The sequence below is a fragment of the Corythoichthys intestinalis genome, chromosome 2 (assembly GCF_030265065.1).
Source record: "Corythoichthys intestinalis isolate RoL2023-P3 chromosome 2, ASM3026506v1, whole genome shotgun sequence".
Classification (NCBI taxonomy): domain Eukaryota; kingdom Metazoa; phylum Chordata; class Actinopteri; order Syngnathiformes; family Syngnathidae; genus Corythoichthys; species Corythoichthys intestinalis.
Window position 1 is genome coordinate 5,248,359 of NC_080396.1, and position 25,494 is coordinate 5,273,852.

Sequence of the window (25,494 nt, forward strand, 5' to 3'; positions counted from 1 at the left end):
GGATGGATGCGCACTAATCCTGGTAGAACCGTAACAATTTACGACTCCCGTGCTCTCTGATCGGAGCCACCTCTGATGGTCAACAGCTTCAAATCAACCAGTCACGAGTAGAAATCTTCTACAAGGGTGGTGAATGGATGGATGCGCACTAATCCTGGTAGAATCGTAACAATTTACGAGATTCCAGGACTCGTAAACCAAGCATTCATGTTAGCAATGACACCCCGAAACATTACATCAAGTTTCATAGTTGGGGGCATATTCCCATTCAACGGGGATATCTTCCCAGATAAAGATCATGCCCCATAAATGCGATCGGACAGGTCAAACCTAGAGAAGCCCTCCACTAGTACTGCTGCTGACCTTCCTGGACTATCACATGAGGAGCCAACCAATCCCACAGATCTTGAAACAGGTCCAGACCCAGGGGAGCCACCCACTTCTACTGAACCAAATCCTGAGCATTCCTCAAGTGATAAAACTGGTTCTTCTGCCCATTTGGGTTATGTATCTCCAGAAACCATACTTCCCTTGCCAAAAGCCACAGCAAGAAGGCCCAGAATGAAAAGAAAAAAAGTAAAATAAAAATCGTAACCGACACACCTGAGAAGATGGAACTGGAGAGGGCGCAAAAAGAAAAATGAAATGGCTGAAAGGGAAAAGAAGAAGAATGAAAGGAAGATGAAAAAGGCTCTTAAAGAATCAAATTAAACTAAACTCAAGAAAATTAAGAAAACTGTTGTGTACAGTCACTCAGAAGAAAGCACCTTGGCCATTCCAATTAATGACATCGGATTGGTTGAGAAGGCTGATGGTGCCAACATCAGTGCCAAGTTTATAAGGCAAAGTAATAAGAGGTCTGTGGATGAAAAGCCCATCTTCACTTTCAAAGACAACGATGAAGAAGTCATCCCTAGAGAAGATGTGCGTATAAAACTAACCACACCACAAAAACGTGGTGGTACAGCCATAAGGGAGCAGAAATTTATATTCCCCTGTAGCATCAGCAAGTGGGGTGTTATGTAGGTCAGATCTTTGAATCAAATTGCATTCAATTTGGTCTTCATTAGAATTTCATTTTTTTCTAAAGATATGTTTATGTGGCTCAGAAAATTTGCCTTCAGTTTCATAAATTACCTTTTAAATATAACTGTTCATGGAGCGCTAGGTCTTGTTGAAGAAAACTGACCTCTGATGTGCTCATATGGCGCAATAGGCTTGTAGAAAATTGGCCTTTGATGTTGCAAATAACGTACCTTAAATGAATAATTTCTTATTTTTCTGGCAGAGATAAAATATACTGTTTCACTTCAATAATCAATGGCACAATTTACCCCAATGCATTCCCTCCAAAGGCACAACTTACCCTGGACTGGGGGCAAGTTGTGCCAAAAGACCACTTTTTTTCTTAAATACTATAGTTCAGATCTAAAATGATTGTTCCCAAAGATGCACCACATTCTGAAATATATGTTCATATTGTAGTTGGATAGATTACTATCATGACCTCAATTTAAAGTCATGACCTCAATTTAAAGTCACTCTAAGTGTAAAACTGGCACAACTCCCCCCACTCTCCCCTATAGGCTGGGCCGGCCTTGAGTCCAGGGCTGCTTTTTTGTCCCACTGGTTGCAGAACAACACTATCTGGCCTTTGCAAGGCAAAGACCTAGATAATTATTTTGTGGTAAAGGAATCGTTAAGACTTTTTTTCCCCCACTCTGGCCTGCTTGTAGCCTACAACTGTTAGTGTTAATGTTGTCCAATGTTTATGATGGTGTGTGTGTGTGGTCAACATAGAGCAGGTCCAAGCCACAGACTCTGATTTGTGAAGTGAACCGCAATGATTTAGAATATTTAGGAAGAGACCTGCTTTGCTTTTTCCTTATCATGTGGTGGCTGTTTCAAATTTTCAAAATGTTTGCACCCCTTTTATTCCAACGTAAATAGATAGATCACTTGTGAGGTTTATAAGGGTTAACCCTGACCCACATGCTCCTTTACTCTAGCTAGAGATTAACACTCCAAGAGTAAGGGTTATGGTGCATTCCATATCCTTCCGTTAGTTTCCTTTTTTTCTTTTAAATGCGTTTTTGCATTCATTTCTTTTTGATTATGGGACTTAAAAAAAAAATTGTGGACCAAATGCTTTAATTCTCATAGCAGATCAGAACAACAACCCAAGTTGTTATAAAGTGGCCAAGATTTTTTTTTTCAATTTTTTTTTATTATCTTGCATGCCATTTCACCAAGTTTATACAACAATCTGTGATTTATAGAGGTCACGGTGGAAAAATTGACAAAGACAGGAATTTGTCTAGGAACAAAAGAATTCCACTAGATCACAACAAATGCACACAATATTCCAAAGTGACTTGTTTCTCTTTAAACAATACTGGCACAAAGGCGGCCATCTTAACATCTGTCAAGGCAAAGATAACAACCATTTACAAATCACGTCTCAATCGACTCCACTCTCTCCAGTCAACATAGTCGATTGGGTGCAAACATCAATAGAGGTCTAAAGTAGTCATTCTCTTCTTCTGACTGACGGCGAGTCATGCAAGATGTGACACTTGCCTGAGCTCTGTTTGCTGTGGTTGTGAATAGTCTTTCTTTCATGTTGTCTGTCACTGCTTGGATAAACTGAGTAGATGATGGGACTTTTTCCAATCCTTAACTTCTCTCCCTTGAATTCCATTCAACTGTATGTCTTCCTGGGTACCTAGCAAGGCAAAGACCCAGATAATAACCACTTAAAAATAACGTCTCAAACGATTCCACTCTCTCCAGTCAACGTAGTCGAATTGGGTGCAAACATCAACTCGGACGGGGGCCTGGCGGGATGATGCGTCGTATCAGCGTTCTGCAGGGGTGAAAGTGGTTTTAGTTTCTTGCCGGAACTCTCTTGACATAAATTTTGACACAAAGCCAGATTTTTTTTAATGGAGGTAGGTTCTAACCTCCTAAAAACACTGAAATGCAAACAACACTGCTTTTGACACACTTATACCTGTAACTAGGCATGTGCCGGTTACCGGTTTCACGGTTTACCGTGGTGTGAAAACGTCACGGTTTCATAACCACTAAAATTTTCCGTCAGACCGTAGTACGGTATTCGCTATTTTTCTTGTGTCAAAAATGCAGCCAAGCAGCAGCGCTCACCCCCTCCCGTTTGTTGCTGAGTGTGAAAGTGGAGCTATCGGCTAGCCAGCCAGCTAATCCAAAAACAAATACTCGAAATGTAAGGCGTACTGTTCTTCAATTTATTGAGCTCTCAAATCGTGGAAAGAGTAATATACAAAATGAATACATTTAAAATGTTGTACAATTACATTTTTCCATGTGAGTAGCTTCAACAGATTAGCACCATGGAAAAAGTTCGCCAAAAACAAAACACACATTTTCCTTTCAAATTCAATATAAAAACTAACTAAACTCTCCCAATGTTTTTTTTTTATTTTTTAGATGAAACCTTTCCACAACAATATTGACATTTTAACTTATACATTTTTAAGTATCTTATGAATTCTTTGTTCTTTTTAACACAAAGGCATGACATCATGTAGACTAGAGTTGACACAGTGGCTGAAAATGGCGAAACTTCACTTAAGCTTTTCCACCCTCAAAAAAAAGTCATGCAGAATAAATTTCAAAAATTTTTTATTTAGAAGTGTTTTTACTTTTTTATAGAAATTATTTTGTTCTTGCTCTAATCTTGAGCAACTTGAGCTGTGGCTGTGAGTATAGCCTATAAGTTACATTTAATTTTATTTAAAATATTTTTTTTATTGATTATTTTAACAATATATTCATGTTCCAATTTGCAACTATGGTCTGAAAAAAAAAATCCTGTTCAATGGAAAAAAGTTTTTTTTTTTTTAACCCATCCATCTCAAAATTTTTTGGAGCTATAATTGCAATACCGTGATACCGCGGTATTTTTGCTCACGGTTATTATACCGTCAAAATATCATACCGGCACATGCCTACCTGTAACACAAACAAAAACAACAGGTCTTACACATGTGTTAGGCTACTGCATTACAACTACTGTAATACAATTGTAACAAAGAAACCAAAAACAAACTGATTTCCATTCAAAATATTATCACTTATCGTTTTAAGATAAAAGAAAAGTCAATGTTTACGTTAAGTTGTAAAAAAAAAAAAAAAAACACATAAACAAAAATAAATCCAATTCACGCTTACATTGTGCACAAAGAAATGGATTATATTTGGAAGATGCCACAAACATTGACTTTTTTAAATTTTAAAAATAAATAGTCCAACATTAATCAACAAAAATAAGTGCAAATGTGCTCATCTTTTTTATTTTTTTAACTATGGGGTAGAACAGACAAAATGCATTTGGAAAATAAGAACAACCTGCTTCTTGTCATAAATGGAACTCTTAAAGAACACTTAAAACATTTCCCATAGAGGTCTAAAGTAGTTATTCTCTTCTTCTGACTGACGGCGAGTCATGCAAGATGTTGCGAAGGCTGCTCTTCTTCCTTGGCCTAGCCACGTTATCACATGTTGGCATGGTGGTCCCACAGTGCTGATGAAAAGGAGGTTTGCTGCATTTTTTGTAGTTAATTGACTTCTATTGTCAGTAATAATATTATTCATTGAGCTGAACCCCCGCTCACAATGCCATGAGCAACTTTTTCAGTTTGTTCGGAATGTTTCTTCCTCCGATTGCCCTGAACTCAATAAATCCAAGATGCGCCTCCTGTTCATTCACATGTAGGGTACGGCACAAAGCCCTCACCTCATCTTCTCCAAATCGAGGATTTTTGTGGTTGCATGTATCAGGTTTCAGGACAGCCATTTTATTGATAAGGCTAATGTAAGCCTCTCTCCGGTTTGCTGTAACACTTGCCTGAGCTCTGTTTGCTGTAAATCTGACGTTAGTGAATTGTTTTCTTCATGGAGATGCCTGTGTGGCAGCCAGGCATGTTGTTTTTAGCATTACTTTAAAATACAATTTTGAATGAAAATTAGTTTCTCATGTACGCCTTGTTAAAGTAAGTGTAATACAGGAGCCTGATGCATGTTCAAAACCTGTTAAATGTGCATTTCTATGGTTTTAGGAGGCTTGCCCCCCCCCCCAACCTACACCCCCACCCCTAAAAAAAATAGAGAAAGAAAAAAAGAAATCTGGCTTTGTGGCAACCTTTTTGTCAAGAGTTCCGGCAAGAAATTCTAGCCACTTTCACCCCTGGGTGTTCAACAACTCAGGTCAATAATACATTTAAAAATGATATATTTATGATCGGTTATTGAATCAGTATCGGCTTAGGAAGTTATCGGTTTCAAAAAATGGAACCTCTAAAATGAAGTCAGGTTGATATCAATGAATCTAGTTGTAACAACTGGGTTAGATTAAATTGCCCCAACTCAAACAAATTAATTGGGTCCAAAGCAATCGCTTCAAACTGGAATAATTCGGTGGAAGTACTTTCCATAATTTTTTTATGTTGATCCAACAACTTGATTCAAGTTGTGGTTAAAGAATCAGAAGAATAAAAGCGCAAAAGTAGTGGAAAAGAGTTAGTTTTTCTGTTGTGTTGGCGACTGTCGTTAAATGAATCTATCATTGTTGTATCGAGATAGTCATTATCCAATACTATGTGGCATCCTAAATCTATATTGGTTGTTTATTCAGACCTTTGTTTTCCATATAGAAATCCAAACTTGTAACCGGCGTATGTATGTACTCACCTTAAGTAGCACCTAAAGTTTGCTCTCACTATAAATTGTAGAAGGATCAAGAAAATCCAAATGACAGTAATTATCACAGTAGTCTGTATACTGTCGGCGTCTCTCTGAATCTTCTTCATCTCTACAACGAAAGCACAAACTTATTCAACAACTGATTTTTTTGAGTGCAAGTTGTGGTTAAAGAATCAAAAGAAAAGCACAAAACTAGTGGAAAAGAGTTTGTTTTTCCTGTTGTGTTGGCGTTAAATGAATCTATCGTTGTATCGAGATAGTCATTATCCAATAGTATGTGGCACCCTAAATCTATATTGGCAGTTTATTCACTTTTTTTTTTTTTCATATAGAAATCCAAACGTGAAACTAATGTATGTACTCACCTTAAGTAGCACATTAAGATTGCTCTCACTAGAAATAGTAGAAGGATCACGAGAATCCAAAGGCCAGTATTTATCACTGAAGTCTGTATACTGTCGATGGCTCTATGAATCTTCTCCATTAGAAGGATCAAGAGCATCCCAACGGCAATAATGATCAAGGAAGTCTGGATACTCTCGATTTCTCTCTGAATCTTCATCTCTACAACGAAAGCACAAACTTATTCAGTGCTCGCACATCGTAGTGATCATTCATGCAAAACTGCAAACACAACATTTGTTAAAGAAATAAACTTGAGATACATTTACCAAGTTTTTTTTAAAAAAACAAAACATTTTTCGCTTTTGCTATAAAAACTAAACTCTCTTTTAAGACACTCTGTCGATGTATGAACATTTGAGGCACGAACAACAATTGTTACAGTTTCGAGGTGCACAATATTTATCGGACAGATAATTATCGGAGCGATAATAGGAATTATGACGTCATCCCAATAAGTCCAATAAAGTTATTAATAGCCCCGATAATATATAATATTTTTGGCACGGTGTTGGTCTATTTGGATGTATGCGTTTCAGCTTCTCAAACTTTTGTTTAAAAAAAAAAAAGAAAATAAAAATTAATTGCGGAAAATTGCATAAAAGTGCCTAGTCAAATTTTTATTGTAAAAGAGAAAATCGTCACTCACCTTCATATGCCCTGGTGAGTGCTTCCGACCATGTTTTCAAATCAACTGGTGGTTTCGGTGAATAATCATCTGGGGCAAAAAATGCTAACAAATCAATTGTTAAGGAAATATTCTTACGATACATTTAACCAAGTTTTTAAAATACATTACACAATACACTGAAAAAAAATGCCAGGTCAAATTTTTATAGCAAAAGAGAAATATTTTCACTCACTTATACCAGCGCTGATAAATTCTGGCAAGTGTTCTAGCAATGCTTGGATAAATGTTTGTGATTGGTTGTAATCCGAGTATGCGGCTGTAAACACAACAAGAAATACACTTAAGATATATTTAAAGTTTTTCTTAATACATTCTAATAAAAGTAGTTAATATTGGGGACTCCCTCTTGTAAAAAAAACAAACTTTGTTTTAATTAAAAACAAAAACAGAAAAACACCTGTAATTACAGCAAACAGAAAAAAATGCCAAGTTAAATTTTTTTTAGAGGCAAAAGACAAAAATCATCACTCACTTTTAAGGACTTCTATCCGTTTCGAGACGATCGCTAGACTTTCAAGAATTTTTTTTTTCGATGAATCCACCTCTGGGGCAAAAAATGAAAACAACAACTGTCAAAGTTAAACTCTTTAAGATCCAGAAGTTTTTTTTTTTTTAAATACATTTGAACGAAAGATAATATCGCAGACTCCAGCTTCTCAAACTTTTGTTTAAAAAAAAAATAAAAAAATAAAAATGAAAATAAAAATTAATTGCGGAAAATTGCATAAAAGTGCCTAGTCAAATTTTTATTGTAAAAGAGAAAAATCGTCACTCACCTTCATATGCCCTGGTGAGTGCTTCCGACCATGTTTTCAAATCAACTGGTGGTTTCGGTGAATAATCATTTGGGGCAAAAAATGCAAACAAAACAATTGTTAAGGAAATATTCTTACGATACATTTAACCAAGTTTTTAAAATACATTACACAATACACAAAAAAAAAATGCCAGGTCAAATTTTTATAGCAAAAGAGAAACATTTTCACTCACATGTACCAGTGCTGACAAGTTCTGGCAAGTATGTTAGCACTTCTTCAATTGTTGGCATTTGTGCGTTGTATTTCAAGGATGCATCTGCAAACACAACAAGGAATACACTTAAGATGTATTTAAAGTTTTTCTTAATACATTCTAATAAAATTAGTTAATATTGGGGACTCCATCTTGTAAAAAAAACAAACTTTGTTTTAATTAAAAACAAAAACAGAAAAACACCTGTAATTACAGCAAACAGAAAAAAATGCCAAGTTAATTTTTTTTTAGAGGCAAAAGACAAAAATCACTCACTTTTAAGGACTTCTATCTGTTTCGAGACGATCGCTGGACTTTCAAGAATTTTTTTATCATCACTCACTTTTAAGGACTTCTATCTGTTTCGAGACGATCGCTAGACTTTCAAGAATTTTTTTTTTTTCGATGAATCCACCTCTGGGGCAAAAAATGAAAACAACAACTGTCAAAGTTAAACTCTTAAGATCCAGAAGTTTTTTTTAAATACATTTGAACGAAAGATAATATCGGCGACTCCAGCTTTTCAAACTTTTGTTTAAAAAAAAAATATGAAAATAAAAATTAATTGCGGAAAATTGCATAAAAGTGCCTAGTCAAATTTTTATTGTAAAAGAGAAAAATCGTCACTCACCTTCATATGCCCTGGTGAGTGCTTCCGACCATGTTTTCAAATCAACTGGTGGTTTCGGTGAATAATCATCTGGGGCAAAAAATGCAAACAAATCAATTGTTAAGGAAATATTCTTAAGATACATTTAACCAAGTTTTTAAAATACGTTACACAATACACTGAAAAAAATGCCAGGTCAAATTTTTATAGCAAAAGAGAAACATTTTCACTCACATGTACCAGTGCTGACAAGTTCTGGCAAGTATGTTAGCACTTCTTCAATTGTTGGCATTTGTGCGTTGTATTTCAAGGATGCATCTGCAAACACAACAAGAAATACACTTAAGATGTATTTAAAGTTTTTCTTAATACATTCTCATAAAATTAGTTAATATTGGGGACTCCATCTTGTAAAAAAACAAACTTTGTTTTAATTAAAAACAAACAAAAACAGAAAAACACCTGTAATTACAGCAAACAGAAAAAAATGCCAAGTTAATTTTTTTTTAGAGGCAAAAGACAAAAATCACTCACTTTTAAGGACTTCTATCTGTTTCGAGACGATCGCTAGACTTTCAAGAATTTTTTTATCATCACTCACTTTTAAGGACTTCTATCCGTTTCGAGACGATCGCTAGACTTTCAAGAATTTTTTTTTTTGATGAATCCACCTCTGGGGCAAAAAATGAAAACAACAACTGTCAAAGTTAAACTCTTAAGATCCAGAAGTTTTTTTTAAATACATTTGAATGAAAGATAATTAATATCGGAGACTCTAGCTTCTCAAACTTTTGTTTAAAAAAAAAAAAAAAAATGAAAATAAAAATTAATTGCGGAAAATTGCATAAAAGTGCCTAGTCAAATTTTTATTGTAAAAGAGAAAAATCGTCACTCACCTTCATATGCCCTGGTGAGTGCTTCCGACCATGTTTTCAAATCAACTGGTGGTCTCGATGAATAATCATCTGGGGCAAAAAATGCAAACAAATCAATTGTTAAGGAAATATTCTTAAGATACATTTAACCAAGTTTTTAAAATACATTACACAATACACTGAAAAAGAATGCCAGGTCAAATTTTTATAGCAAAAGAGAAACATTTTCACTCACATGTACCAGTGCTGACAAGTTCTGGCAAGTATGTTAGCACTTCTTCAATTGTTGGCATTTGTGCGTTGTATTTCAAGGATGCATCTGCAAACACAACAAGAAATACACTTAAGATGTATTTAAAGTTTTTCTTAATACATTCTAATAAAATTAGTTAATATTGGGGACTCCATCTTGTAAAAAAACAACAACTTTGTTTTAATTAAAAACAAACAAACAAAAAACACAACTGTAATCGCAGCAAACAGAAGAAAATGCCAAGTCGAATTTTTATAGCAAAAGAGAAAAATCATCACTCACTTGTCACAAAGTTGTCATAATACAAGAGCAATTCTTGCACTACATCATTGCATGTTTTTGATGTATCCTTTTCTGGGTCTAAAAAATTCTAAAAAATAAAAAATGCAAACAAAACAATATTCTTAAGATACATTTAACCAAGTTTTTAAAATACATTACACAATACACTGGGAAAAAAATGCCAGGTCAATATTTTATAGCAAAAGAGAAATATTTTCACTCACATGTACCAGCGCTGATAAGTTCTGGCAAGTATTTTAGCAATGCTTGGATAAATATTTTTGGTTGGTTGTAATCCGAGCCAGCAGCTGTAAACACAACAAGAAATACACTTAAGATGTATTTAAAGTTTTTCTTAATACATTCTAATAAAAGTAGTTAATATTGGGGACTCCATCTTGTAAAAAAAAAAAAAAACTTTGTTTTAATTAAAAACAAACAAACAAAAACAGAAAAACACCTGTAATTACAGCAAACAGAAAAAAATGCCAAGTCAAATTTTTTTTAGAGGCAAAAGACAAAAATCATCACTCACTTTTAAGGACTTCTGTTTCGAGACGATCGCTAGACTTTCAAGAATTTTTTTATCATCACTCACTTTTAAGGACTTCTATCTGTTTCGAGACGATCGCTTGACTTTCAAGAATTTTTTTTTTCGACGAATCCACCTCTGGGGCAAAAAATGAAAACAACAACTGTCAAAGTTAAACTCTTAAGATCCAGAAGTTTTTTTTAAATACATTTGAATGAAAGATAATTAATATCGGAGACTCTAGTTTCTCAATCTTTTGTTTAAAAAAAAAAAAAAAAAAGAAAATAAAAATTAATTGCGGAAAATTGCATAAAAGTGCTTAGTCAAAATTTTATAGCAAAAGAGAAACATTTTCACTCACATGTACCAGTGCTGACAAGTTCTGAAAGGTATTCTCGTAATAGTTTGGTAAATGATTTTTGTGGGTAGTAATCCGAGGCAGCAGCTGTAAACATAACAAGAAATACACTTAAGATGTATTTAAAGTTTTTCTTAATACATTCTAATAAAAGTAGTTAATATTGGGGACTCCATCTTGTAAAAAAAAAAACCTTTGTTTTAATTTAAAAAAAACAAAACAAAAAAAAAACTCACCTGTAATTACAGCAAACAGAAAAAAATGCCAAGTTAAATTTTTCTTAGAGGCAAAAGACAAAAATCATCACTCACTTTTATGGACTTCTATCTGTTTCGAGACAATCGCTAGACTTTCAAGAATTTTTTTTTTCGATGAATCCACCTCTGGGGCAAAAAATGAAAACACAACAACTGTCAAAGTTAGTTGTCAAGAAATACACTTAAGATGTATTTAAAGTTTTTCTTAATACATTCTAATAAAAGTAGTTGGGGACTCCATCAATCCAAACTTGAAACCAGCGTATGTATGTACTCACCTTAAGTAGCACATCAAGATTGCTTTCACTAGAAATGGTAGAAGGATCAAGAGCATCCCAACGGCAATAATGATCAAGGAAGTCTGGATACTCTCGATTTCTCTCTGAATCTTCATCTCTACAACGAAAGCACAAACTTATTCAGTGCTCGCACATCGTAGTGATCATTCATGCAAAACTGCAAACACAACATTTGTTAAAGAAATAGACTTGAGATACATTTACCAAGTTTAAAAAAAACAAACAAAAAACTTTGTTTAGTTTTTATAGCAAAAGCGAAAAATCACTCTTTTAAGACACTCTGTCGATGTATGAACATTTGAGGCACGAACAGCAAAAACAATTGTTACAGTTCGAGGTACACAATATTTATCGGACAGATAATTATCGTACTGATAATAGGAATGATGACGTCATCACAATAAGTCCAATAACGTTATTAATAGCCCCGATAATATATAATATTTTTGGCACGGTGTTGGTCTATTTGGATGTATGCGTTTGCATTAGGCCTGAACGATATATCGTTTAAACATCGCCATCGCGATGTGCGCATGCGCAATAGTCCCATCGCAAGGACGTGCGATAGTTTTTTCATTTCATTTTTTTAAATCCACAAACGTTTGTTTTGAGGAAGGAGCGGGAAGGAGAGCGCCCAGCCTCTCATTCCCTCCAGCTCGCAGTCATCGGCTCCTCCCCCTCCCCTGCTACAGCGGAGTGGAGGGAGGAGGGGCCGAACAGCAGAGCGGAGGGAGGAGGGGCCGTTTTCAAACTGAAAGCAAGCAAGCAAGCAACACGTTGAATAGGGAAGACTGTCTCCAAAAGGAGGTTTGGAAGTATTTTGGCTATCGAAAAGAATATAAGGAACAAAAAACAGCCCTGTTGACAGTGCCTCGCCGCGGTTGCCTCAACAAGAAGTAATCCGTCGAACATGTGGGACCATTTAAAACGCAGGTATCTATGCATTCCTGCTACGAGCTTCCCATCAGAGGCTTTTTAGTACAGGTGGGAACATTGTTACGTGCCAACGTTCTTGTCTCAAGCCTGCAATGGTGGGTAAACTAGTAGTCTTGGCCAAAAACCTATGAGACCCAGTTGAGAATTGCTGAGCAAGGAAGGTGGACGATATGCAAATACATAACACAGCTGCAGGAATGTCTTTTCTTCTTTTTATTCATGTGACAGCTATCAGGAAGGCAGGAAATTTGGGAGTTAAAATGGTTCTGTTCGTCATCAATTATTTGCTGTTATTCAGTTCAATTATTTACAAGTTCAATTGAGTTTCTGTTTCTTTTATATTTAAATTAATTGTAAATCGTATTTTTCAAATAACTATAGTACAGCTGCACATAAAGTTTTGATACTTAATATTTTTTGAATATTTTTACAACTTTGTTGCAGTTTTGCAGTTCTATATTGTTATATTTTGTGTAAACAACTCAGGGGACTAATGCACTTGCACTTTTATTTGACAGATTTAATATTTAAGTTCAAATATGTTGACAACTTTATTGTTTTACTGAGGTTTTTATTTATTGTTATAGTTTGTGAACAACTCTTATTTGTCATATTTAATATTTTTGTTCAAATATGTTTACAACTTTGTTGTTATTTTACCCAAGTTTTTATTTGTTATATTTTGTCAAAAACTTAGGGGACGAATGCACCTGCTCTTTTATTTGTCATTTAATGTATTTGCTGCTGTTGAAGTGTCAAATATTGTGTTCAATAAATTATCTATTTTGTGCAGACATGGCTTCCTGGATCCCTTCATAATAATACAGCAATCTTAATCATTCACAAATGAAACGGTATTATATGAATACACTGTGGTCACGGTGTGTCATGCAAAGTATTTCCAAATAGCTATTCAAGTCATCTAGTGAAAATTTCTTTAAAATTATTATTATTATTTTTTTAAATATATATATATTTTTTTACTATCCCAATATAATATCGCAATATATTGCACACCTCAAAAAAATCGCAACAATAGTTTTTTCCAATATCGTTCAGGCCTAGTTTGCATACTGGCAAAGCAGGAGTGAAAACAAAGTTTTATTACTGTTTTCGAGGCCCTATTTTTCCATCACTGGGTGATGAACATTACTATGGCAATTAGCAAATGTTTGCACTTTACAATGTTATGTTTACAAGTTATTGATAGGCTTGCTGTTCTATAAATGCCAGGTTAAGAAAGTTGCTTCACAGACCAAGACCACTACACTCTCCTCTCCTGTTGCACCAAATGTTTTATCTGCTGACAAAGGACAATACCTGTTTGGTTTATGTTTGTTTTAGTTTAGTGCTCATTGTTCAGGGGAACACATTGTCAATGACACTGACTGATTGTGATTGACTCAAATTATATTTATTAAAAAAAAAAAATAGGGGCACTTTATTTGAACTCAAAACTGTTCTTGTCTTTGTTTTGTTCCTTATAATGTTCATGTGATCATGAAAAATCTGGTTAGGTCAAAGGCAAATAAATCTATGCTGAATCAACCACGAGTATTTTTGACATACAAGTGTTCAAAAGCTCAGGTGAATATGCGTTTTAAAATTCTATCTTTATTATCGGTTATCATATCGGTATCGGCCTTGAGGAGCAGTAAGTTATCGATATCAGTATCGGTTTCAAAAAATGGATATCATGCACCCCAAGTTAGTTATACTTTTAAGTAGAGATGCACGATAATATCGGTTACCGATAATGGCAATTATGACGTCACACAGATAATCCAGATAAAACGAAATTCAACCGATAATGCAATCCGATAATTATATACTTGATTTAGCCTCCAAATGTGCGCAATCAACAGTTTTGTCTAATTCTGCTAGTTCTAAGGAGGTGTTTTTGCAGTGTAGTAATGTGATATATGTTAGGAACAGTGTTGTTAATCTTACTGAAAAAAAGTAATTAATTATAGTTACAAATTACTTCTCCCAAAAAGTAATTGCGTTAGTAACTCAATTACCTGAATGTAAGAGTAATTAGTTACTTGGCAAAGTAATTGGTGATAATGACTTTTTTTTCCCTCAAAAAAAAAAAAAAAAAATTGGCCACACTATGTGAAGTTTTTTGTGGAGGTTTTTGGTACAATTGGCCCGAGCCCAATTCTTTACCCTAATTTACCCCTTACCCTGAATCACCTGTTAAAAGTTGTTAAAATTGCTCCCATTATTGCATTAGTTCCCTTCTCTCTACTTTCAACATATGAAAGTTTTGAAAACTGTTGAATCATTCAAAGATAGATTCAAGTCAAGATTTTGCCGATTTAGAAGTATTTTAGATAAAAAGTTACTTAGGTTCGCTAGGAAGGTTCTCTACAACAGAGCCGTCCTAAAAAGCCTACTGCTTTAAGATGGCGGCTGTCTACTAACGCATTTAGTGCCATGTCCGTCATCCTGCATCTAGTTATATCTATATACAGTACATGTGATATCTACCATGTCTACCATATCTACCATAACAAGCGGGCGTAGTTTGTCGGCTATCGGCTACAACATGTATAATTGGAGCTACCTAGCTTCGCGTTTGCTCGGCGTCATAACTTTCTTGCCTCCTCCCCGCTCCTGCTCTGCTCTGTCGTCTCGGTGAGTCCGTCTCCCTCAGACTTTTCGACCGATATAGTAACGCATAGTAACGCATGCCTTTCCGTCCTCAGTAACGGTAACGGCGTTGCCAAGATGAGAAAAGTAATCAATTAGATTACCCACTACTGAAAAAAATAACGCCGTTAGTAATGCCGTTATATTGTAACGCCGTTATTAACAACACTGGTTAAGAATGGCTTACTTTTAAAGGCATTTTTGTGCAACTTGGGTGTTTACCCTCTCAGTAATTGTTGCCAAAAGCTTAACATTACACAACGTCATTGCCATTGTTTAGTTGTTGGAATTTACTACTTGTTCACATTTAATGTGGAAAAAATAGAACTAAATTACATTTTAGCACGAGAACATTTGATCTTTGTAGACTTAAAAATTTTACATACATATTTGAATAGACTTATCGGCGTGACATTATCGGTTATCGGGTGGAAGGGGCAGGAAATTATCGGTTATCGATATTGGTTGAAAAATGTATTATCGTGCATCACTACTTTTAGGATACATTTCACCAAGTTTTTTTTTAATACATTTGAATGAAAGATGGTTGATATCGGGGACTATCTTGTTCTAAAAACTTATTTAAAAAAAAAACAGAAAAACACCTGTAATTACAGCAAACAGAAAAAAATGCCAAGTCAAATTTTTTTTAGATGCGAAAGACAAAAATCATCACTCACTTTTAAGAACGTCCACCTGTTTCCGGGTAAGCTGTAGAACCTCCTGAAATATTATTTTCGATGAATCAATCTCTGGGGCAAAAAATGAAAACACAACAACTGTCAAAGTTAAACTCTTAAGATCCAGAAGTTTTTTTTAAATACATTTGAACGACAGATAATTAATTAATATCGGAGACTCCAGCTTCTCAAACTTTTGTTTAAAAAAATATATATAATAAAATAAATAAAAATTGCATAAAAGTTCCTAGTCAAATTTTTATTGTAAAAGAAAAATCGTCACTCACCTTCATATGCCCTGGTGAGTGCTTCCGACCACGTTTTCAGATCAACTGGTGGTTTCGGTGAATAATCATTTGGCGCAAAAAATGCAAACAAAACAATTGTTAAGGAAATATTCTTAAGATACATTTAACCAAGTTTTTAAAATACATTACACAATACACTGAAAAAAATGCCAGGTCAAATTTTTATAGCAAAAGAAATATTTTCACTCACATGTACCAGTGCTGATAAGTTCTGGCAAGTATTTTAGCAATGCTTGGATAAATATTTTTGGTTCGTTGTAATCCGAGCCAGCATCTGTAAACACAACAAGAAATACACTTAAGATGTATTTAAAGTTTTTCTTAATACATTCTAATAAAAGTAGTTAATATTGGGGACTCCATCTTGTAAAAAAAACAACTTTGTTTTAATTAAAAACAAACAAACAAAAAACACTCAACTGTAATCGCAGCAAACAGAAAAAAATGCCAAGTCGAATTTTTATAGCAAAAGAGAAAAATCACCACTCACTTGTAACAAAGTTGTCATAATACAAGAGCAATTCTTGCACTACATTAGGAGTGGGAATCTCAGGGCACCTCACGATACGATACGAGTCGCGATACGAGGCTCGCGATAACGATTATATCACGATACAGCGATTATCGATATTTTGGTCAGAAATTGGATACATGATATTCTACGATACAACTGTTGAAACGGAAAAAAGGATATTTCAAAATAGAAAAAATACTGTTTGTCATTTATTAAACAGTGACACCTTTTCTGTGCAGCATTGCTGTAAAATATCAATCTACTGCAAATTGTGCACCTACACATAGAGAGGAAACAAACCACAACCACTGATATCTCTTGGAGAGATTATGATGAATGGCACCCTTAATTTCCTTTAAGTTTTAAATCTTAAAAAAAAACATCAGTGCTGTAGGTGTCAGTCAGCAGTTGAGCTTGGAGAGGGGCAATGATAAAATTGGTGGGTCTTTTCTTCGTATATGACCTTTGTAGCCAAAAGCGTTGGTTTGAGCATTTCCACTATCTGTTTCAGCATTTGAGATGTCAGACTTGGTCAGTCACATTCTTCCTCACCTTAAAAATGACAAAATAAAACAAAAAATATTAGCAACTTAATAGCTTTTGAGTTGGAATCCAGATATATATATTTTTTGTGTTGGAAATATTGAGTGAATTACAAAAAATATGAATTGAATCTATAGAAATTAAAAATGTAATAATGACCTATTTTTAATATGTAGGCTACATTAATTAATTATCAAGCACATCACTTTATATATTTTGGAAGCTATTCTAACCATTTTTGTAACTTATTGTATCAAAATGGCAGTAATAGGAGTAGGGATGGGAATCGAAATCCGATTCCAATTCAGAACCGGTTCCGAGTGTTTCGAGGCCTCGACATCACAATGAAAAAGCCTTAACGATCCCTTTAACGATTCCTAAAGACGCGTATTGCGTCGTGACGTGTCTTGTTGTCCAGACGCATCAAACTAGCATGGCGCCAAGAACCACTCGCTCCAAAGTTGGACTACACTTCACCAGGAAAGAGTGTGAAAATGAAAGGTTACGACGGGTAAGCACGAGCATTGCAGCCATAAACATAACAATGACAGCACGTAGGTTCAAACGCTCCAAAGTGTGTCTTCACTTCACGAGGAAAAATTACAACAAAGCGACTTGCAGTCATTGCAAGGTGGAGATAACTGCATCGGGAGGGAATAGACTGCACTGTCCTCACCGAGACAGCTATACAGCTAGCTAAACTCCGAAATGACGATACAGAAGACGTTGGTATAATTTGCTGACTTTATTCAACCATCACTTGAAGAGTGACACAAAGAATAGAAATGAAACAAATCAATTTCGTCCCCAATAACAAACAGGTTTGCATCAACGTAAATCAGCGATGATTAGCTGCTAATAACAGTATGGTTAGCATTCGTTCGCTAGCATTAGCACATCGTTCAAACCACTACACAACTGGATTTAAGTGTCCGATCGCGAGTGGAAACACAACAACAACACAAAAGATGATACATACAGGCGTTACCTCTGTAGATATTAACATTAACAAAGAACGTAGGCTCGTAGAAGTGTTTCCCTCTCTCACTTCGCTTGCTCACTCGCTTGGATGCGGCATTTCTTCGGGTGCCCAAACTGCGGCCCGCGGCCCAAGTACGGCCTGCCTCCACATTTGGTCCGGCCATTTTGATTTTTTTTTTTTTTTTTCCTCAATCGTGTTATTTATTTCCTGGCCTTTTTCCTTGAAGAATTCAGAGAGGGTTATTTGGTTATTATCTATTTAATTAATAGCGTTTTTATTATTAATTATTATTATTATATTATTATTTTTATTTTATTTACTTTCATTCCGTGAAGAATCCAGAAAGGGTTATTTGATTGTGGCTTTCTGAAAAACAATAATTTTTTACATTTATGCACTTCTGCAATCGTCACACTTTTTCTGTTACAAACTGACCCCGGCCCCTCATTAGAGAAGGGAAAAGTTATGTGGCCCTCACAGGAAAAAGTTTGGGGACCCCTGCTTTAACACATATTGCCAAACGCAGAACAACAACCTATCTGCCAATATATACCAATATTTTTTATTAGATAAATGTTTCAGTAAAATGTAGGCAAGGCAAGGCAAGGCAAATTTATTTATATAGCACAATTCAACACATTCTTGTCTATTTGCCACTTATTGCCACAGTTAACATTGAGGCTTTGGGCCTCTTTTGATCTCGTTGTGAGTTTGTAAGGTTGTGAGTTCTGATTAAACAAACTCGATGCCAATCAAAACGTTTGTTGTTCTTTTCCCCCAAATTAGAATCGATAAGAGAATCAATAAAGAATCGAATCGTTAAGCAATATCGATAATGGAATCGAATCGTAAAAATCCTATCAATTCCCATCCCTAAATAGGAGTTTGTGTAGTAAACTAGATGGAAAGTGGTTCTCAAATAATATCAAATAAATCAGTAAATTCATGTAGGCTTGCTCAATATTCATTTTCATCCAGTTTAGGGTCCTGGTTTATTTTATATCATTCAACACCAAATGTCATCAAAATAATACATGAAAATTAAAAATCGATTACATTGCAAAACTTTCTTACCTCAAGTGATGAAAGCAAAGCAGTGAAGAAATCGAGAGGCTGCAGCCGGACTCTCTTGGGGAAATCCGGTGTGCAACTCGTCACCAGCTCCCAGTGGACCTTATTTTTGTTAGACAGTTCTTGCATACAGCAAAGTCCTTGTTCACCTTACTTCCTTTCTGGTTGGTGTAAAATCTGAAGTGTGTCCCCGTGTATGATTTGTAGCAATATTTTCTCATTTTTTCCTCCACCATTCTCACGAAGCTTTTTTATTTTTTCAACCCACTTGGAGCCTTCTCTCTTCTTCTCTAGACGACTTGTGTGTACTTTACCTTCATCACCACTCCCGAGCGCCCCTAGTGGACCGCCAAGGAATTGCTCAACAAACACTGAGGAGTTTACAGCATCCATACTCCATTGTATGGCCAATATGTTAAATAAAAGTATCGATACTTGGCGGGAGCATATCGATAAACAATCGGGTTGCAAAATATCGCGATATATCGTTGTATCGAGATATTGTCACACTCTTACACTACATCATTGCATGTTTTTGATGTATCCTTTTCTGGGGCTAAAAAATTCAAACAATTGTTGCAAAACATTGCAAACTGGTTAGGGGTGAAAAAGGTGACAAAGTAACATGGACACACCTCACACGCGGAAAAGTGCATTTCATAGTGCAACCAGAGACATCTCAAATTAAACACAGTGCATAAGAGTACAAGAGTATAATATATATACAGTGCCTTGCAAAAGTATGCGGCCCCCTTGAATCTTGCAACCTTTCGCCACATTTCAGGCTTCAAACATAAAGATATGAAATTTAATTTTTTTGTCAAGAATCAACAACAAGTGGGACACAATCGTGAAGTGGAACAACACTTATTGGATAATTTAAACTTTTACAAATAAAAAACTGAAAAGTGGGGCGTGCAATATTATTCGGCCCCTTTACTTTCAGTGCAGCAAACTCACTCCAGAAGTTCAGTGAGGATCTCTGAATGTTGTCCTAAATGACCAATGATGATAAATAGAATCCAAATGTGTGTAATCAAGTCTCCGTATAAATGCACCTGCTCTGTGATAGTCTCAGGGTTCTGTTTAAAGTGCAGAGAGTATTATGAAAACCAAGGAAGGCAGGTCCGAGATACTGTTGTGGAGAAGTTTAAAGCCGGATTTGGATACAAAAAAGATTTCCCAAGCTTTAAACATCTCAAGGAGCTCTGTGCAAGCCATCATATTGAAATGGAAGGAGCATCAGACCACTGCAAATCTACCAAGACCCGGCCGTCCTTCCAAACTTTCTTCTCAAACAAGGAAAAAACTGATCAGAGATGCAGCCAAGAGGCCCATGATCACTCTGGATGAACTGCAGCGATCTACAGCTGAGGTGGGAGAGTCTGTCCATACGACAACAATCAGTCGTACACTGCACAAATCTGGCCTTTATGGAAGAGTGGCAAGAAGAAAGCCATTTCTCAAAGATAGGAGGGCACTGTAGGGGCACTTTATTTGAAGTCAAAACTGTTCTTGTCTTTTTTTAGTTCATTATAATAATGTTCATGTGATCATGAAAAATTTGGTTAGGTCAAAGGCAAATCTTTGCTGAATCCACCACGAGTATTTTTGACCTACAGGTGTTCAAAAGCTCAGGTGAATATGCATTTAAAAATTATATCTTTGTTATCGGTTATCATATCGGTATCGACCTTGAGAAGCAGTAAGTTATCGGTATCGGTCTCAAAAAATGGATATCGTACACCCCTAGTTACAGTTATATTTTTAAGATACATGTCACCAAGTTTTTTAATACATTTGAAATATGGTTGATATCGGGGACTCCATCTTGTTCTAAAAAAAAATTATTTAAAAAAAAAACAGAAAAACTAATTACAGCAAACAAAAAAAATGCCAAGTCAATTTTTTTAGAAGCAAAAGACAAAAATCATCACTCACTTTTAAGAACTTCCATCTGTTTCGAGACGATCGCTAGACTTTCAAGAATTTTTTTTTTCTCGATGAATCCACCTCTGGGGCAAAAAAATGAAAACAACAACTGTCGTCAAAGTTAAACTCTTAAGATTAAGATTGTTTTTTTTTTTAATACATCTGAATGAAAGATAATTAATATTGGAGACTCTAGCTTCTCAAACTTTTGTTGAAAAAAAAAAAAAAAGAAAATTGCAGAAAACATTAAAAGTGCCTAGTCAAATTTTTATTGTAAAAGAGAAAAATCGTCACTCACCTTTATATGCGTCAACGAGTGCTTCCGACAATGCTTTTAAACCAACTGGTGGTTTCGGTGAGTAATCGTTTGGGGCAGAAAAAGGCAAACAAAACAATTGTTCAGGAAATATTCTTAAGATACATTTAACCAAGTTTTTAAAATACATTACACCAAAAAAAAATGCCAGGTAAAATTTTTATAGCGAAAGAAAAATCACTCACATGTACCAGTGCTGGCAAGATTTGGCAAGTATGTTAGCAATGCTTGAGTTTATGGTTTTTCTGAGTTCTGTCAGGGAAACGCAGGAAGGCAGGTGGTGTGGACCCAATGGCAGGGAAACAAAAAGCAGCAAGGCAGGTGGCGCTGAACTCAAAACACGTTTTAATAACAACTAACCAAAAGGACCGGGGATCAAAAAGGCAATGTTCAAACCAAAACTTACTTAAACGGAAGGACTGGTACACGAGGGCTTGGACACGTCTTGACTTTGACACAGACATAGACGATGACGCAACAAGGACTGAAAAGAAACTGGGAGCTTATGTACACACACACAGACAAAGGGTAACGAGACAATGAGGAACAGGTGGGTGACACAGGTGGACGCAGATTGGAGGATACACAAGGAGCGGTACACTAGGTGAAATCAATGGCAATTACAAGGACACACTAGGAGGGAATCAACACAAAACCTAACAGTTGTAATTCGAGGCAACAGCTGCAAACACAACAAGAAATACACTTCAGATGTATTTAAAGTTTTTCTTAATACATTCTAATAAAAGTGGTTAATATTGGGGACTCCATCGTGTGTTAGCATTACATTTAACCAAGTTTTTCTAAATACATTACACAATACACCGAAAAAAATGCCAGGTCAAATTTTCATAGCTAAAGAGAAAAATCACTCACATTTACCAGTGCTGGCAAGTTTTGGCACGTATGTTAGCAATGCTTGAGTTAATGGTTTTTCTGAGTTCTGTCAGGGAAACGCGGGAAGGCAGGTGGTGCGGACCCAATGGCAGGTAAGCAAAAAGCAGCAAGGCAGGTGGCGCTGAACTCAAAACACGTTTTAATAACAACTAACCAAAAGCACAAAGTACAACCAAAAGGACTGGGGATCAAAATGGCAATGTTCAAACCAAAACTTACTTAAACGGAGGGACTGGTACACGAAGGCTTGGACAGGTCTTGACTTTGACAAAGACATAGACGATGACGCAACAAGGACTGAAAAGAAACTGGGAGCTTATATACACACGCAGACAAAGGGTAACGAGACAATGAGGAACAGATGGGTGACACAGGTGGACGCAGATTGGAGGATACACAAGGAGCGGTACACTAGGTGAAATCAATGGCAATTACAAGGACACACTAGGAGGGAATCAACACAAAACCTAACAGTTGTAATTCGAGGCACCAGCTGCAAACACAACAAGAAATACACTTCAGATGTATTTAAAGTTTTTCTTAATACATTCTAATAAAAGTGGTTAATATTGGGGACCCCATCATGTAAAAACCAACAACTTTGTCTTAATTAAAAACAAACAAACAAAAAACACTCACCTGTAATCGCAGCAAATAGGAAAAAAATGCCAAGTCGAGCTTTTATAGCAAAAGAGAAAATCATCACTCACTTGCAACAAAGTCGTTATAATACAAGAGCAATTCTTGAATTGTATCATTGCATGTTTTCGGTGTATCCTTTTCTGGGGCCAGAAAATTCAAACACAACAATTGTTAAAGTTATACTCTTAACCCATTTAATCCCAAATTTTTCCCGGACATATAAAAGTCAAAATCATGTGTCATTGATAGCCCTTTTAAGTAATCAGTAATACAAATTTAAATTTAAAAAAAAATCAACACATAGGTCCAAATGTATGCTTTATGACCTATGAGGATAATATGCTGTAATCGCACTTTAAAGCTTTGAAAGTGAACACAGGCTAAAACTGAAGATATGTCAACAGTTTTGTTTTATTTGAAAATAACATATTTTGTCACATTGCATATTTTATACAATCTTACAGTTTCATCAATCACAGTACTAAATTCAATAGTTAACATACATTCCACTAATGTTCAGTGCTATTGACATCTCCTGAACGAAGTGGTTCATTTGTGAGTGTTCGTCATATCTTGCCTGATCTTGTACCGTAGCAGACAGTAGAGATCTCCTCCCATGAGACAAAGGCCTTGTACCAAACCTCTGCATCAGAGACTGTGCCAATACCCTTGTGAAAGTAAGCACATCAATGTTCCCTCCCATAACAAATCTGTGAAAGTAATGACTATTTACGTTTGAAAATGCAATATGCTTACCTTGAATATCTGCTAATAAAACCGGAGTTCCCGAATCCCAACAGCATGCACTCTCGCTCCCAACCTGAGTTCCCAACAGGACTCTCCCGCATCACCAGTTTTGCCCAACTTTTGTCTTATTAGGTATTTGCTGCACGCATTTTTCCCTGAAGCTCGTCTTGTGAACGACCGACAGTGCTGTCCTGCTCTTCACTTTTCAGATCTGGTTCAAATAGGAAGGGTAGAACTGACGACATGTTGGGAAAGCTAACGAGTGACAAGCTGGTGTTGTGGACTGACAAATATGCTCTCAATTATTTCCTGTTTTACTTTGAAGGACCCGTCCCAACTTCCGGTTTGTCCGTTGTGTGTGTTATGCTACTTTCTAAATAAAACTTGTTCCAGTTTTTGCAAAGCAAGAGACGTGTCACGCATATTTTTCCTCCGTTAAATATATAACTTATCCAGCCAACTTTGAGGGGTAAAAGGCGGGTATACTGCATAAGTAAGCCGCTGACAACAGGTTATGGGCCCAGAAATCCCCCAAGGACGACTGAAGATAGTTTGGAGCCGCTGAGAAGAGCGACGAACTGCGAACTCGGCGAAGTGGTTAGCGTTGCTTAGCTTTTAGCTGCTAACAGTGCTACCTCGGGGTGCTACCCTGGGCTACCGTAGAAGCTATGGAGCGGCCAAGCCACGGGTCAAGCAGATGGTCACGTTTAACTTTTAACGGAGATGAGAAACAATATGAGCTCTGGGAAACAAAATTCTTGGCCTACTTGCGGCTACAGGGGCTCAAAGAGACAATTTTGAGTGAAAATCCGCAGTTTGATGACGATGATGAAGAGGCTAAGGACGAGGAGCAGAATGAGATGGCCTATGCCGAGCTGATCCAGTTTTTAGACGACAAAAGTCTAGGCCTGGTCATGCGCGAAGCTGCAGATGATGGGAGAAAAGCCCTGAGGATGCTTCGAGAGTATTATGCAGGTAAAGGGAAACCTCGCATAATAAACCTGTATTCTGAACTGACAAGTCTACAGATGGGAAGCAAGGAAAGCGTAACAGATTTTGTGATCAGGGCAGAGACTATCATCACGGCGCTAAGAAATGCAGAGGAAGTCATGAGTGATGATCTGCTCATAGCAATGGTGTTGAAAGGACTTCCAGAATCCTTCAAACCTTTTGCAGTTCATGTGACACAGAGTGAAGAAAAGCTAACATTTGCCGACTTTAAAACTAGACTGCGATCATATGAAGACACCGAAAAACTCTGCGCTCAGGTGTCAGATAATGTAATGAAAGTGAACGTGAAAGATACCGCTCCAAGGAACGACGACAAAAACAAAACGGCGGCTATGGTGTGCTTTAAGTGCGGTGTGAAAGGGCACAAAGCAAGAACATGCCAAAGAAGACAGTGGTGCAGTTATTGCAAAAGTTCAACGCACAGAGATGCAAACTGCAGACGTCGACCGAAGAGTGAACAAGCTAGACAAGCGGCAGAGGGAGAGAGCAGCAAGTCGTATGCTTTCTTGACCAAGGACCGGGAAGTGGACATCATTCCAGGACGTGGTGTGAAGATGAAGGGACTAATGGTGGACACGGGTGCTACTTCCCACATCATCACAGATGAGACCAAGTTCAAGAGCTTCGATGAGACCTTCAAGGCTGACACACACTGTGTTGAGCTGGCAGACGGAACCAAGTGCCAAGGCGTGGCGAAACGGCGGGGAGAAGCAGAGGTGATCCTCATCGACAGCAAAGGACATCACCATACAGCAACATTGAGAAATGCACTGTTCATCCCTTCATATCCACAGGACATTTTCTCTGTGATGGCTGCGACAGCAAGTGGAGCGACAGTGATTTTCAATGATGGAAAGGACATGGTGAGAATGAGTGATGGTACTGTATTCCCTATCAATGTGCAGAACAATCTTTACTACCTATCTACAGCAGACGAGGGTAATGACA

General features: G+C 36.4%; 1 protein-coding gene across 11 annotated transcripts; it reads right to left on the bottom strand.

Annotated features, from left to right (window-relative positions):
• Nucleotides 1-1,956: 1,956 nt before the first annotated feature.
• Nucleotides 1,957-23,821, bottom strand: LOC130912157 (uncharacterized). 11 transcript variants are annotated; one of them, XR_009062552.1, is made up of 31 exons: nt 23,545-23,821; nt 22,786-23,456; nt 21,656-22,639; nt 21,435-21,576; nt 21,232-21,276; nt 20,943-21,016; nt 19,005-20,837; nt 16,869-16,957; nt 16,082-16,165; nt 15,871-15,915; nt 15,584-15,655; nt 11,292-11,409; nt 11,068-11,139; nt 10,760-10,843; nt 10,402-10,536; nt 10,091-10,174; nt 9,867-9,954; nt 9,567-9,650; nt 9,353-9,421; nt 8,991-9,129; nt 8,691-8,774; nt 8,478-8,546; nt 8,123-8,263; nt 7,826-7,909; nt 7,612-7,656; nt 7,308-7,379; nt 7,008-7,091; nt 6,794-6,862; nt 6,108-6,306; nt 5,731-5,851; nt 1,957-2,866 (listed from the first exon to the last, which is right to left on the bottom strand). XR_009062552.1 is itself a non-coding variant. In XM_057830028.1 (8 exons), the coding sequence occupies exons 1-7, from the start codon at nt 7,881-7,883 to the stop codon at nt 5,743-5,745; spliced, it is 651 nt and encodes a 216-aa protein (XP_057686011.1). In that variant the 5' UTR covers nt 7,884-8,019; the 3' UTR covers nt 1,959-2,866; nt 5,731-5,742. The 11 variants fall into 11 exon arrangements, 2 of the variants coding, with proteins under 2 accessions (XP_057686010.1, XP_057686011.1); XR_009062557.1 differs by lacking the exon at nt 21,656-22,639 and having other exon boundaries at nt 21,435-21,501; XR_009062555.1 differs by having other exon boundaries at nt 9,058-9,129; nt 21,435-22,639.
• Nucleotides 23,822-25,494: the final 1,673 nt, after the last annotated feature.